This window comes from Dreissena polymorpha, chromosome 7 (assembly GCF_020536995.1).
Source record: "Dreissena polymorpha isolate Duluth1 chromosome 7, UMN_Dpol_1.0, whole genome shotgun sequence".
NCBI classification, from domain to species: domain Eukaryota; kingdom Metazoa; phylum Mollusca; class Bivalvia; order Myida; family Dreissenidae; genus Dreissena; species Dreissena polymorpha.
The window spans coordinates 12,978,632-12,995,008 of NC_068361.1; the positions used below are offsets into that span (position 1 = coordinate 12,978,632).

Sequence of the window (16,377 nt, forward strand, 5' to 3'; positions counted from 1 at the left end):
TTGAAATAGAGTCCGGACAAAGTGGCCCCTTTGAAAATGCACTTATTGACCCTATGACCTAGTTTTTGACCCGGCATGACCCATATTCGAACTTGGCCTAGATATCAACTAGATGCAACTGCTGACCAAGTTTGGTGAAGATCGGATGAATACAATTTGAATTAGAGTCCGGACAAAGTGATGCCTTCCGCCCGCCGCCCGCCAAGGGGTTTCACATAATACGTCCCGTATTTTATACGGGCGTATAAAAAGGGCACATAATTCTGTCAAAATGCACGCCAGAGTTATCTGACTTTGCCTGCCCAGTCCCCTCATGATAGTAAGTAAGTGTACCCAGTTTGAATGCAATAGCATTGATACTTTCTGAGAAAAGTGGACCTAAACGCAAAACTTAACCGGACGCCGACGCCAAGGTGATGACAATAGCTCATTTTTTTTCAAAAAATAGATGAGCTCAAATGAAAACAAATATCAGAATGGATTAACATCATTTGTTACATTAATTGACTACCTAAATTACAGAGGAAACAAGAGCTGTGTTTGTGAAACCCAATGCCCCCTACTGCGCTTTTATGCCGCACAGCAGCTATTTTAGAAAAAAAGACCTTTGCCCTTGAAGGATGACCCTGACCTTTCAACACTCAAAATGTGCAGCTCCATGAGATACACATACATGCCAAATATCAAGTGTCTATCTTCACTATTACAAAAGTTATGACCAAGGTTAAAGTTTTGGGACAGACAGACACACACAATGCCAGCCAGACAGGCCAAAAACAATATACCCCGATCATTTGATTGTGTGTGTAAAAATATGGAAAACATAATTATATAAACTAACTAGTTTATCTTTTATACTATTACAGAATGTTATGTTCTGGTATAACTGAATTGTTATGACATCAACTCTGTGGTCTGGCTTTCACACAAAGACATCTGTTGAACTTTTCATGTTTACCACTTAATGACAAACAATGCCTTAGATGATTAAAGGCATTGCTTTAGAAGTATAGGACCTGCAGTCCAACTATTGCTTTACAGCTACCAATAATGAAGGGCATTATGGTGCTGATCAGGGGCAAAAAGGCGAGGCTAAAAAGAGACATGACAGGGTGCCCAGCTTAACGGCTCTAGACATAACATTAATTTATAGGCTGTAACAAGCCATATGAGCAATCAATACTGGATTGCAATCACTTTATAAATGTTCATGTAAAATGATGAAATATCTGTACGATTAAATGCATAGAAAAGTTACCGTTATTTTATGTGTCTGAGGCTTGATGTCCCTGGGAACTTGTACTTCACTTGCATCCACCTTGTCTTGAATCTCTGGTTGAGCTCCCTACAATTTATTTACATGTAACCATAATACATCAGGGATCATCCTAGCCCAACATTTTAGGGAGAAGTGACTTCTCGTTTTCAATGGTATTGGGGAGAAGTGAGCGGACCTTTGATCACACGCGTAAAGGTACTTTAATATTAAAGTTTTACAATAATTATTAATAACCATACATATACTAGTATCTGAAATAAAATATGCTGAAACACTAACTAAAACTAAACATTTTATTTTAAACTGCCATGATGTTAAAGAGATATTGCTCTCTTAAATAAACAGCTGCGCCATGAGCGCATGATACGCCCGTCGTTCGCCAATGAAGTAGTAAGGTAATAAATAACCCTTTGAATCATTTTTTTACTTCAGTTTATTTGTATTTGAATACATGGTTTATTTTATAAGTACATGAGCATGGAGCGCCGTCTCCTTGACATTCATACCATATCTTTTTTTGAGTATATGTATGCATTTCTTTAGAGGATATGGAGTTGAAGTAAACCTGTTATAGATATTTTGACCAATAATAAAAGAGAAATGTAGATGGGTAAGTGGTAGTGTACAATCGGAATAGAAAAAAGCTCACCTTGTTCAATTTTTCAGGGATACTAAAAAAATAAAAATAAAAATCCATCGAAGGATATTTGAGCTACAGTAGGACATTCAATGAAATCAAGAAATTTTGACGAACAAAGTCCCATAACTCTGGAACGACAATTCAGAATTCCGTCAAAAACGAAAGGGGATCAGGGTTTATCAATATTAAGATTGTGTTGAAATTTGAAAAAAATCCATCGAAGGATATTTGAGCTACAGTAGGACATTCAATGAAATCACGAAATTTTGACGAACAAAGTCCCATAACTCTGGAACGACAATTCAGAATTCCGTCAAAAACGAAAGGGGATCAGGGTTTATCAATATTAAGATTGTGTTAAAATTTGAAGAAAATCTGTCAAAGGATATTTGATGTAGCGTACGACATTAACAGACGGACGGACGGACGCGGGGTATACCATAATACGTCCCGTCATAGACGGGCGTATAAAAACTGTAAAATGTGTGTTATTTGAGCTACAGTAGGACATTCAATGAAATCACGAAATTTTGACGAACAAAGTCCCATAACTCTGGAACGACAATTCAGAATTCCGTCAAAAACGAAAGGGGATCAGGGTTTATCAATATTAAGATTGTGTTAAAATTTGAAGAAAATCTGTCAAAGGATATTTGACGTAGCGTACGACATTAACAGACGGACGGACGGACGCGGGGTATACCATAATACGTCCCGTCATAGACGGGCGTATAAAAACTGTAAAATGTGTGTTTAATTTGGCCAAAATACACATTTCATTCATATGTAATTACTACTTAAGCCAAGAGCCTGAGGATGTAGGATAAAGGGAATATAGGGCAGAGCCCTAGCATATTGTTCTTTTTTTAGTCTGTCTTGGTGCAATTTCTGGTTAGTACATTGCGAAATATTGTCAACCAGACCATCTGTAACCTTGCATGTTTATTCGTCAATCTATTAAAATGTTATAAAGGACGTAAAAAAATAATTAAAATCGACGAACCATTCATATCCGTAAACGACTGTCCGAAAACATGTCGATATACGTCTTCTGCACATGCATATCGTTTGACAGCAGAAAATTAAAACCAGTAACCGGTAACCTAGCAAATACGCCATCAATATATTATTTGGTTGACATATTGCTTTAAAATACAATATTTCAGTGCTTTACTTTGCTAATAGATAGTTTAAAATAGCAAGATTACGGACATTAGCAACATCCATAGATTGTACGGGTTTCGGACAGTACCGAAGAGGTTTCATTAGTTACTGCTCATGTCAGTACCAATCAGAAATCAATAATTAAAAGACCGGACAATGTCTCATGGCGATATAATAAACGCATAACAATAACAATACAAATAGTATATATTCGTAATGCTGTATTACAGGTATTATACTTTTTTTAAACGGCTTATTTTATTCAAAAATAAAAAAAATTACAGCAAAATCAAATTGTTATGAATATTTGTAGGTGGAAGCGCTTTGATTTTAAGGTTTTAGCCTGAGGCGGAATTGCAGTTTTGTGCATAAATCACATTTGCTTATGGCTCATAAATGCAGTCTACTTTGTTGTAGCACTAAACTCACAGTCTGCACAATATCCGAAATGAGTGCTATGGTGCTGTCATGCTCCTGAACCGGTACTTCCGTGGCTGAGAGAGCTGGCCATTCTGTAGGATCTTGAACAGCAGCGTCCACACACAGCTGGTTTGGCAGGTCGTCCTGTATGGATGCTAAACACCTCCTAGCCCCTTCAGCACTTAGATGTAGTCCATCATGGGACAAGTACAGGGACTTCTTAAAATTAAATTTTGATTATAGATAATTACCGTACCAATTTGTTTTAAACATAACTAAGATATCAAAGCAGCAAATTTAATGAACTGGTTTCCCTCAACAAATGAAAAAATATTTTAGTTTCAATCAATTATAGTGTAAAACTCTGAACTGACCAAAATGATCATCCTGACGAAACTTATGCAAGAACTACTAACAAGGGACAATATTGTCACAAAACCAGGTTTTCATTGTGAAAAAAAATCTGATAAAGGGAGAAAACTCAAACTGAACTTTTGAAATGAACAAACAAAATTAACCCCCTTTGTAAGTTTGTTTTTTAAAAAAATCTATTTTTAGTCGTGGCGACCTTGACATTGGAGATATTGACGTGATTATTTCGTGCCACACACCGTCCCATGATGGTGAACAAATGTGCCAAATGATTTTAAAATCTCACAATGAATGACATAGTTATGGCCAGGACAAGCTCATTTATGGCCATTTTTGACCTTTGAACTCAAAGTGTGACTTTGACCTTGGAGATATCGACGTAATAATTTCGCGCGACACACCGTCCAATGATGGTGAACAAATGTGCCAAATGATTTTAAAATCTGACAATGAACGACATAGTTATGGCCCGGACAATCTTGTTCCGCCCGCCCGCCAGCCCGCCCGCATTCACCAATCTAATAACCAGTTTTTTCCTTCGGAAAACCTGGTTAAAAAAATGATAATACATGTTTATTTTTTAATTTCATTAACTTCCATATTACAGCGCAGACAGACAGGGCCCTCACACTACTTTGGGGGAAGGGGTCCGCAGCCCTTAGGAGTGGGAATTTTCGCGGCTTTTCCCTTTTTGGGGGATTTTTTTACTTACTCTCTCATTATTACATTTGTACATGTTTGCACTAAATTCATTGCATTTTTCATAAGTTAGTATGTTTGAAAAGATTAAATTGAAATAGAAGTGAGATATAATAATCATGAGATGAGACACATCTTTCTATAAAAAAAAATTATTTTTTTTTTTTTTTTTTTTTTAAAGGGAATTTTTCCTCCCAAAAGGGGAAAAAAGTATACTTTTCAGGTGGGGGATTGCCACCGAAATTCGGCGGCAGATTTGATAGATTGAGGGCCCTGACAGATATCTTTAATTATGGGGCTTTACGTCTAGAGCTGAAACCAACAAAACGTGCAAGTGTACCACCACAAAGTAATACATCTATTTTAAAATTCATGATATTTCATGTAAAAGTTATTAAGAAACCAGTTATCGCAACAAAAATGCTCAATGAGTCAATTTTCACCAATTAAGGGGGCATATCTCTTGAGCAAAGAAGGATGTCTGAACAGAATTTGGGATTGGTCCACCGCAGTATAATGATGCATATATTTATTTTAAGTTTCATGATGATATAATTCCATGCAACAGTTGCTGAGAAACTTCCTATTTCACTCTAGATCTTTCCCTATACCTGTTTAGTTGCTCCATAGTCCATGTATCTCACAAAAGGCACATGGTGACTCAGTTCCCACAGCATGCTGTTTGCACTCCTTATCCACTGGCAGTAGTTCCTCAACTGTGCCCCTGAGAGTGGCCATCGGGGAAACATCTCACATCAAAATCACGTGGAAGAATCTCGCAAAGCACCATGTTTATTTCAGTGCACACACTGAAAACAACATCAAGGATCTCTGTCACACAACTAAAAATAACAAGCAAATTCATTGAATTGATATACCCTGCCAATATGCTTCTGGACACAAAAGTGTTATATTTGACACTAAAGAAGCATTTTTTAAGAAACAAAGGGCCATAACTCTGCTATTAACAGATGGTTTACGATGCCATTTGGCGTGCATCATCCTCTTATCCATATATATACTCATACCAAGTTTCAATGAAATCCGCCAAAGCACTTCCAAAATATGGCTCGGGACACAAAAGTGCTGGAAGGACAGATGGAAAGACGGACGGACAGACAACCCCAAAACAATATCCCTCCGCCTATGGCGAGGGATAATAAGGTAATGGTATTAGTTGCTCATTGTATTATCTACCCATCACAAACAATTATTAACAAGAGATGTGTTTGTCAGAAACACAATGCCCCCTATTGCCCCACTTTGTATTTATTTTTTTTACCCTTGACCTTGAAGGATGACCTCGACCTTGAACTTCCACCACTCAAAATGTGCAGCTTCATGAGATACACGTGCACACCAAATATCAAGCTGCTATCTTCAATATTGAAAAAGTTATGGCCCATGTTAAAGTTTTCGGACGGACAGACGCCATATATTTGACATTTGACCTTGAAGGATGACTTTGACCTTTCACCACTCAAAATGTTCAGCTCCATGAGGTACACACTCATGCCAAATATCAAGTTTCTTTCTTCAATAATGCAAAAGTTATTGCCAACGTTGAAGGTTTTTTTTCCGACGGACGGACAGACTGACACACATACTGACTGACTGACAGTTCAACTTCTATGTGCCACTCTACCGGGGGCATAAATAGTTACAAACAACTACAAAAATATTTGAGAAACTAACTTATTTTATTTCATTAAAATGCCAATCCAAACAAGAAATGTGTCCACAGGACACGGATGCCCCCAACTGTAACTTTGTCACAACATAAAAGTATAACTGTGTAAACGCTTGGTAGAAGTTATTAGCTTTTTTCAAATCCTAAAAGCAGATTTCGAACCTAAACGCGGACCCTAAGTTCAAGGTCAAGGTCACAGGGGTAAAAATTTGTGTGCGTATGGAAAGGCCTTGTCCATATACACATGCATGCCAAATATGAAATTGCTATCTGAAGCGACATAGAAGTTATGAGCATTTTTCGAAATCTAAACGCAAAGTGTGACGGACAGACAGATGGACAGACAAACGGACAGTCCGATCACTATATGCCCTCCTTTGAGGGCATAAAAATGTCTTAGAATATCAAAATAAATCAGAAAGTCACATAAACTAGAGAGCAGACAACATGCTTAATCCTTGAAATGCACTAAGTGACCCCGTGACCTAGTTTTAGACCCGGCATGACCCATATTCGAACTTGACCTAGATATTGTCTTAATACAACTTCTTACCAAGTTTAGTAAAGATCAGATGAAAACTACTTCAATTAAATAGCGAACACCATGCTAAATCCTTGAAATGCACTAAGTGACCCAGTGACCTAGTTTTTGACCCGGCATGACCAATATTCGAACTTGACCTAGATATTGTCTTGATACAACTTCTGATCAAGTTTAGTAAAGATCAGATGAAAACTACTACAATTAGAGAGCGGACACCATGCTAAATCCTTGAAATGCACTAAGTGACCCCGTGACCTAGTTTTTGACCCGGCATGACCCATATACGAACTTGACCTAGATATTGTCTGCATACAACTTCTGACCAAGTTTGGTAAAGATCGGATGAAAACTATATGAATTAGAGAGCGGACACGAAGTGTGACCGACTGATTGACTGACGGACAGTGCGAAAACTATATACCCCCTTTTCTTCGATATGGGGGCATAAAAAATCTAATAAGAAAATGATATTAAGTTGATCAAGCTCATTTTTATTCATGCTGCTAAGCTGTTCAGTGGCTGATCCAGGGTTTCTAGTTAGGGGGTTGGTGTGGACATTCAATAATACAGGCCAATGTAAAAGCATAATTGTGTAGTGGATGTGGTGTCCGCCTAGTGATAGGGAGTTAGGAGGTTCTCATTATCTTCTCCATAAACACCAAGTTCTGGTTCTTCCCAGGAACAGACTCGAGTGTCTCAATAAGCATAGTGCGTTCGATGCAATAAAGCTAAGGTAAATAGGTTAAATAAAAACTAAAATGAAAAATTACTGTTCAACATACCGGTAGAAATCGCTATCCTTGCAGCAAACATCGTTAGAGCCAAGATGCAGGTACAATATGTCGTAACAACCTGAATCAGCTCTTGATGCAGCAGCTTTCTAAAGCCCTTCCGGTCAGACACATACTTTGCACCTGCATAGTAAGATAAGATCTTCAATTTGGAATTGGTTTTCATTTGCAATAATTTTTCTTGAGTTGTCATTTGTTTTTGAATATTATGAAAAATAGTCATCATTGCTATGTTCGAGACAAGCAGGCTTATCTTTGTTAATATTTATCTCACTTGTTCTATGTTGCGTCAAATTTCTGGATTTGCAATCTTTTTTCCCATTTTGGTTACAGCAGAAAGGGCATTTTTCTTGATTCCATAATAGATGTTTTATCAGTGTAATAATATGCATGACGTGTACATGTAAATACCATTAAACTTTTAGGGTAAAATATCTTTTTGGGTATTAAAGCAGAATTCAGTGGAGTTTTAAGCATTTCTTTAAAAACAAGAGATGTGTTTGTTGGAAACACAATGCCCCCTATTGCGCTGTTTTGAAGCCATCTACACTGCAACTCCAATATATCACGGTCCGTTATATCGCGTTGTCTAATATATCGCGAATCGGCTATGACTCCCAAAACTCTGACGAGCATAATCCCCAAATAAAATGTTTTAATCTGAGAATTTGATGAATTAAAATCCGTTTCAAGCTAGTATTTTTCCCTTTTTTCACAAACTTTAATCCAACATTCATAATCCAGTTTTGACCAGATTGTTTGCTTACATTGTACATCACTTTAACACCTGTGTACTGCGATAAACAGTAGCCCCTCTTGTCAAACATCACAGGTCATTTCGGGTGTTACCATTCTGTATTGAATTTGCTTTGAACTGCCGAAACGCACCAGTGCACACATGAAGGTGTACACAATTATAACTGTAAATGTCACAAGTCAATACTGACCTATCTCAACAATCTGTGTGCGTTAGATACAATGTTACACAGGTTTTTTTTTCCCACTTTTTGGGAAGATAGCCCATGGCTTCGGCATTTTCATGAAATTGGGAAAATAAATTCATTGGCCTTTTTTTCCACACGAAAAGTCCACTGATTAGGGAAATACTAAATTTGATTTAACTCTTTATAATCATTCAAATTAAAAGAAAAAAATCATATAATACTTTGTTAGATGTAATTGAATTTAAATTGAGATAAAATACACATAAGACTTCTTTCTTAAAAAACAAAAACAAATTTTATTTTTTTTTTGGCTATTGGGAATTTTTCGCCACATTTTGGGAAAAAAGTATACTTTTTGGGATTGGGAACATCAGGGCCCTCACACTACTTTGGGGGAAGGGGTCCGCAGCCCTTAGGAGTGGGAATTTTCGCGGCGTTTCCCTTTTTGGGGGATTTTTTTACTTACTCTCTCATTATTACATTTGTACATGTTTGCACTAAATTCATTGCATTTTTCATAATTTAGTACGTTTGAAAAGATTAAATTGAAATAGAAGTGAGATATAATAATCATGAGATGAGACACATCTTTCTATTAAAAAAAAAAAAACATTTTTTTTTTCAGGGGAATTTTTCCCCCCAAAAGGGGAAAAAAGTATACTTTTCAGGTGGGGGATTGCCACCGAAATTCGGCGGCAGATTTGATAGATTGAGGGCCTTGAACATAGCCGAATTTCGGCTATTAAATCGGGCCAAAAAAAACCCTGATGTAAACTACTTGCTTTTAATTTAGAGGTAAAGATCCCTCAGTTTGTCAAAATGCACTACTATTAAAACCCATGCTTTTCATGAGAATGAATGACGTCATTTTGTACATGGGTCTAATGTGTGCATGCTTTCTTGAACAATACAACTCGGCAATGTTTTTCGGATTACAAATTTAATTATATGCATTTAAAAATACTCACAAGGAATAATGTTTTGTGTTATACCAATGAATAACTTATGGATATAACACATAATTGAATAAGGTAGGTAAATAGCGTGTTTTGAGATTGCATAACGATGCTAATGCATACATATACATGCATACATAACCTTACAATTTATATCGCGCACCGGATATATCACGGTCGCGATCTATGGACCCCTTCAACCGCGATATATTGGAGTTGCAGTGTATTCAAACTTTGACCTTGAAGGATGACCTTGACCTTTCACCACTCAAAAATGTGCAACTCCATGAGATACACATGCATGCCAAATATCTAGTTGCTATCTTCAATATCGATCTTTGATCTTGAAGGATGACCTTGACCTTTCATCACTCAAAATGTTCAGCTCCATGAGATATACATGCATGCCAAATATCAAGTTGCTATCTTCAATATTTAAAAAGTTATGGCCAATGTTAAAATTTTCAGACAGTCGGAATATTTCACATTTGACCTTGAAGAATGACCTTGATTTTCACCTTTTACCACTCAAAATATTCAACTCCAAGAGATACACATGCGTGAAAAATATCAAGTTGCTATCTTCAATATTTAAAAAGTTATGGCCAATGTTAAAGTTTTCGGACAGACGGAATATTTGACATTTGACCTTTAAGAATGACCTTGACCTTCACCTTTCATCACTCAAAATGCTCAGCTCCAGGAGATACACATGCATGCCAAATATCAAGTTGCTATCATCAATAGTGAACAAGTTATGGCCAATGTTAAAGTTTTCGGATGGACGGACAGACGCCATATATTAGACATTTGACCTTCACCTTTCACCACTCAAAATGTTCAGCTCCAGGAGATACACATACATGCCAAATATCAAATTGCTATCATCAATAGTGAAAAAGTTATGGCCAATGTTAAAGTTTTCGGACGGATGGACAGATGCCATATATTAGACATTTGACCTTGAAGGATGACCTTGACTTTTCACCACTCAAAATGTGCAGCTCCATGAGATGCACTTGCATGCCAAATATCACGACAGTGATTTTTTTTTGCTCAAATTTACAGCCGAATTTCAGCTGCTTCCCAATCGCAAAAATACACGTTTTTTCCCAAAATTCTGACCAAAATTTCCCAAAAAAAGCCCAACTTCCAAAAAAAAAAATTTTTTTTTTTTTTTTTTTAGAAAGAAGTCTCATATAACTTAATTATGATTTCTTAAATCTAGGTCTCAACTTTATTTTTTAAACATCTTACAAAATATATAACTTGAATTTAGTCATTTTTGTCCATATATCATTCCCAAACTTGCCACTTTTATTGATTAAAGAATAAAACAATTTGACCAGAATCCTTTTCTAGAAAACTCCCTGAACATGCACTTAAAAACAATATCACTTCTGTTACTTATAATCCTATTTATAATGGTTAATTTTTCCCAATTTCATGGTTTATCGCGCTATTTTTCCCAATTTCACGGTTTATCGCGCTAATTTTCCCTATTCAAATGGCACAGGCTGTAACAAATTAAAGCAAAAAAAATCACTGCACGGTGCTATGTTAAATATTGAAAAAGTTATGACCAACAAAGTGTTTGGACGGACAGACAGACTAGACAGTTCAACTGCTATTTGCCACCCTACCGGGTTTAAAATTAGCAACCTTTTTCCAAAGGCAGCAACAAACACTGCAGGGCTAGATTGAACTTTACCGGTACGCAGTTGTTTACAACAAGAGCCCCAGATAAGGGTGGTATTTTCGTAATTACGAATTATTTTCAAGTCCGTTACGCATTTATTTTAAAGTCTTGTCTAACCATTAAGAATTACAAAAGAAAGTTACGAATATTATTTTTACATCGGTTCGTATCGATTTTTATTGAGTTCTTTTCGCATATTGAAGATCTTTGCGGTGCTTATATAGAATGGTTTTCGGGTTGGTTTAACAAGGCGCATTTTTTCCAATAAAAGCGGCGTATACAGTCTATCTGTCAAAAAATAATGGCGGCGCCCAGAGAGCGTCAGAGCTCCAGATAAGGGTCGTATTTTCGTAATTACGAATTATTTTCAAGTCCGTTACGTATTTATTTTAAAATCTTGTCGTACCATTAAGAATTACAAAATCAAGTTACGAATATTATTTTTACATCGGTTCGTATCGATTTTTATTGAGTTCTTTTTGAGTATTAAAGATCTTTGCGGTGCTTATATAGAATGGTTATCGGGTTTGTTTAACAAAGCGCATTTTTTTCAATAAAAGCGGCGTTTACAGTCTATCTGTCAAAAAACAAAGGCGGCGCCCAGAGAACGTCCTAAAAACTGCAAAACGTCCAAAAACAGGCTTTTAACATATTGTACGCAAAGTAAGCCAAAGTTAAATGTTTAGAAAGACATTATAGAAAAGATCTTATACTATGTTGTATGTTCAGTTGCCGACACAGTCGGAAAACTAAACAAAAACGCGACACGACGGGTCCAAACTTAAACACAAAAAAACATTAAACGAGTGGAAGGGACAAGTCCCGTGGCTAATCGTTGAACAGATTGAAGGGGAGACCCGTTTTAATTGTGAAATATATAAAAGATACTCTAAGGCATGCAATCTAAGCACAGTTTGGGCATATGAAGGTATTTGAAAAATAAAATTGTATAATACTGTAAAGACGCTGTTGAACTCGTATAAATAAAGATGCTAGTATGCTTATTTTGATTTTTTTTGCATGAAAATAACCATTATGGATGATTTTAGGTCATTTAGAAAAAATAAGAATTATTTTCCAAAACTTAGTAGTAACGTTAAGAATAAAATTTCAGAGTTAAGAATTCTTTTTGAAAATCTAGTAGTAATTTAAGAATTTTACAAAACCTTATCTGGAGCTCTGGAGCGTCCTAAAAAACTGCAAAGCGTCCAAAAACACGCTTTTAACATATTGTACGCAAAGTGAGCCGAAGTTAAATGTTTAGAAAGACATTATAGAAAAGATGTTATACGATGTTGTATGTTCAATTATTCTTTCTTTCAGCTCAATATACACTTGTTATATATATACAATTGTTTTGTCAGGAAATAGCTCATGAGCTAATGTTTATTGTTATTCACATCCGACGTTAAATAAAGATTCTTGTATCTTGTATCTTCAGTTGCCGACACACTCGAAAATGCTAAACAAAAACGCAACACGACGGGTCCAAACTTAAACACACAAAAAACATTAAACGAGTGGAAGGGACAAGTTCCGTGACTAATCGTTGAAAAGATTGAAGGGGAGACCCGTTTTACTTGTGAAATATATAAAAATTCATCTAAGGCATGCAATCTAAGCACAGTTTGGGCATATGAAGATATTTGAAAAATAAAATTGTATAATACTGAAAAGACACTGTTGAACTCGTGTAAATAAAGTTGCTAATATGTTTATTTAGATTTTGTTTTGCATGAAAATAACCATTATTTATTTTTTTAGGTCATTTAGAAAAAATAAGAATTATTTTCAAAAACTTAGTAGTAACATTAAGAATAAAATTTCAGAGTTAAGAATTCTTTTTGAAAATCTGGTAGTAATTTAAGAATTTCACAAAACCTTATCTGGAGCTCTGACAACCATCGACAAAGCGGGGGTTTGGGGGCAGTAGCCCCCGATACCAGGCTTTTTCCGCTACATTTTGGGAAAACGCCACACTGGAATTTTGGGAATTTCGCGTCGTGAAAACCCTCATTATGGGATAAAAAATTATCGCAAAACTGGCTCAATTGGGAAAAATTATCGCATGTAAATAGTGTTTCTTATATTTGAAAGAAGCCGTTAACTGGTAAATAACGACTATTTGGATAACTTATTATTAAAATATTACAAAATATTATGAACATGTGTGATAAGTGCAGGTTTTTTCATCTGAATTTGGGGAGAAGGCTTGGCATTTTTTTAGGTGAAAAAAAATCGCGTGAAGCGCCGTATTTTGAGGAAAATAAGGAAAGTCTTAAATAATCATTAACATATTTTACAGTTTTTAAAACAAATTCAAGGCAACAGATAATTTAATTATGCAATACTTTCTATTTTCAACACTGGATCAGGTCAACTTATATATTTTCAGGGTAAAAAAAAAAAAAAAAAGGGAAAAAAACAACCAGATTTGCATTGGGAATGGGGCCGAATTTCGGACCCGTGGCATAGGGCGGAAAAAGCCTGGATACTAAAGAAATATATAGGATAAAAGGATAATAAGGTGTTGGGTAAGTTGTTATGTGTAAGGTGTTAAGGTTAGGGTACGCTGTTTGATGTGAAGTGTTGCGTACCGGTAAAGTTCAATCGTCCCCACTGCAGTATAAGACAGTAGCTAAAATAATTATGCCAACGCAAAAATCATCAAAAGACTATGGCGGCAATTTATAGGGGCAAAAGCCCGCGAAGCAGGCGTTGACCGTTTATTTGTATCAATTTTCTGAAATACAGAGAGACATTACCTTATAAGCTATCAAGTCAAATAATTCCTGCCGTCATCTATTTTCGCAATGGAAAATCAAAGACCGCTGAAGCAACATAGGCACTTCGACAACCGCTACATGACACGTAGATGCATTCCTAAATAAACAAGAGCACCGCCTTGCGGGTGCAGACCGCTCATCTATTTTCTTTTTAAAGGTGAAGGGACTCTCATTTTCAATCACAAAGGAGGGAGGGGTGGAGTGAAGAGCGGTGCATTGTGTGGGGGTGTGGACATTTATTACATTTTCTTCTAAAAATGCGAAAAAAAGGAAAAAAAAATCGGGGGGTGGGGGGGGGGGGATTCTTGGGTGCGATGGTTGGACGGTATTTCAAACATAAAATAATAAAAATAAATATTTGTGTTTTTTAACCGTTTCATAAAAAAAAATTGGGGGGGGTGAGGTGGGGGGGTATAGTGTGAGGGTGTGGTGGTAATTTGTGAGATGATCTTACAAAAAAAAAAAAAAAAAATAGGGGGGGGGGGGATTCGGGTGGGGGGAGGGGGGGTGGGGGGGGATTCTTGGGTGCGATGGTTGGACGGTATTTCAAACATAAAATAATCAAAATAAATAGTTTTGTTTTTTAACCGTTTAATAAAAAAATTGGGGAGGGGGTGGGGTGGGGGGGGGGGTATAGTGTGAGGGTGTGGTGGTCATTTGTGAGATGATCTTAAAAAAAAAAAAAAAAAAAAAAAAAAAAAAATAGGGGGGGTTGGGGGGGGGGGGGGGCACGGGCGATGGTTTGGGTGGAGTCTATTGTGGTATGTCAGGTAAGAGTAGTTTTGTCAAAGTATCAATCAAATCTAATCATAAATAAAGAAGTTATGGCAATTTTAGAGAAATTTAATAATTTGACCTTGAGAGTCAAGGTCATTCAAAGGTCAAGGTAAAATTCAACTTGCCAGGTACAGTAACCTCATGATAGCATGAAAGTATTTGAAGTTTGAAAGCAATAGCCTTGATACTTAAGAAGTAAAGTGGATCGAAACACAAAATTTAACCATATATTCAACGTTACTAAGTCAAAAAAGGGCCATAATTCCGTAAAAATGACATCCAGAATTATGCAATTTGTCCTTTTACTGTACCCTTATGATAGTTTGCGAGTGTTCCAAGTATGAAAGCAATATCTATGATACTTTAGGGGTAAAGTGGACCTAAACACAAAACTTAACCAAACTTTCAATTTTCTAAGTATAAAGGGCCCATAATTCCGTCCAAATGCCAGTCAGAGTTACATAACTTTTCCTGCACAGTCCCCTTACGGTAGTTAGTAAGTGTTGCAAGTATGAAAGCAATAGCTTTGATACTTAAGGAATAAAATGGACCTTAACACAAAACTTAACCAAAATTTTCAATTTTCTAAGTATAAAAAGGGCACATAATTCTGTCAGAATGCACGCCAGAGTTATCTAACTTTGCCTGCCCAGTCCCCTCATGATAGTAAGTAAGTGTACCAAGTTTGAATGCAATAGCATTGATACTTTCTGAAAAAAGTGGACCTAAACGCAAAACTTAACCAAAATTTTCAATTTTCTAAGTATAAAAAGGGCCCATAATTCAGTCAAAATGCACGCCAGAGTTATCTAACTTTGCCTGCCCAGTCCCCTCATGATAGTAAGTAAGTGTACCAAGTTTGAATGCAATAGCATTGATACTTTCTGAGAAAAGTGGACCTAAACGCAAAACTTAACCGGACGCCGACGCCGACGCAGACGTGATGACAATAGCTCATAATTTTTTTCAAAAAATAGATGAGCTAAAAATACGACAAGAAATGTATTATTTTGTAGGTAATGGTTCTCTATCTCCTTGCATTATATGATTTTCTCAATCAAAATACGTCTGTTTGCCTCCCTGTGTGACACTTCCTGTTTCCTTAAAATGTATGCCACAATTAAAAAGCACACTCTGTTTAAAGACAATTGTGTTGTCTCATTGAGTGATGATGACTTTGAGTAATACATTGTACATTAAACAATAATATCTACTAAGTGGTTTTTAAGTATCAGATTTCTTGTTTATTATATAAATGAATGTTTATTTTTGCTTAAATATAAATGTGCATAATGCAGTGCCAGTAGCACACGTTCAGGGGTTTTTTTTTAGAAAAAGGGGAAGGCGCTGGACGCTGGGTTAAAGGGGAAAATTGAGCGCAAACGAGACATATTTGGGAAAAAAATAAAAACTGGTCATTTCAATGTCTATAACTCACCTACAGACTTCAGGTGTTTTTTTTTAGAAAAAGAGGCATGTCTCTGACCTTTTTGTTCTTAAACACATGAACAAGTATGATATTAAAGTCAAAGTCCTAAATAAAGTTGCAGGTGTAGATCTAATAATGGGAAATGTTTTCAACTGGGGCTGGGGAACGATGTCAACACAGGGGTTTT

At 36.3% G+C, this 16,377-nt stretch overlaps 2 protein-coding genes across 21 annotated transcripts in view; one reads left to right on the forward strand and one right to left on the reverse strand.

Moving 5' to 3' along the window:
• The window catches only part of LOC127837159 (uncharacterized), a 915,490-nt gene that overhangs the window by 437,357 nt on the left and 461,756 nt on the right, over nt 1-16,377 (reverse strand). For 4 of the 10 annotated variants that reach the window (XR_008029151.1, XR_008029150.1, XM_052364069.1 and 1 more), the window contains 3 exons: nt 3,513-3,722; nt 2,923-3,022; nt 1,259-1,345 (listed from right to left, as the gene is read on the reverse strand). The exons of 1 other annotated variant lie outside the window; for it this stretch is intronic. Coding sequence is in view for 1 of the 9 variants with exons in the window: in XM_052364071.1 (XP_052220031.1) it covers nt 5,186-5,202 (17 nt within the window). In the remaining 8 variants the exon portion in view is untranslated. Of the gene's footprint in view, nt 1-1,258; nt 1,346-2,922; nt 3,023-3,512; nt 3,723-5,185; nt 5,338-16,377 lie in introns of those variants that run through there. 5 more of the 10 variants (XR_008029153.1, XM_052364071.1, XR_008029152.1 and 2 more) reach the window with 4 other exon arrangements.
• The window catches only part of LOC127837163 (uncharacterized), a 768,625-nt gene that overhangs the window by 50,952 nt on the left and 701,296 nt on the right, over nt 1-16,377 (forward strand). The window lies entirely within an intron of this gene.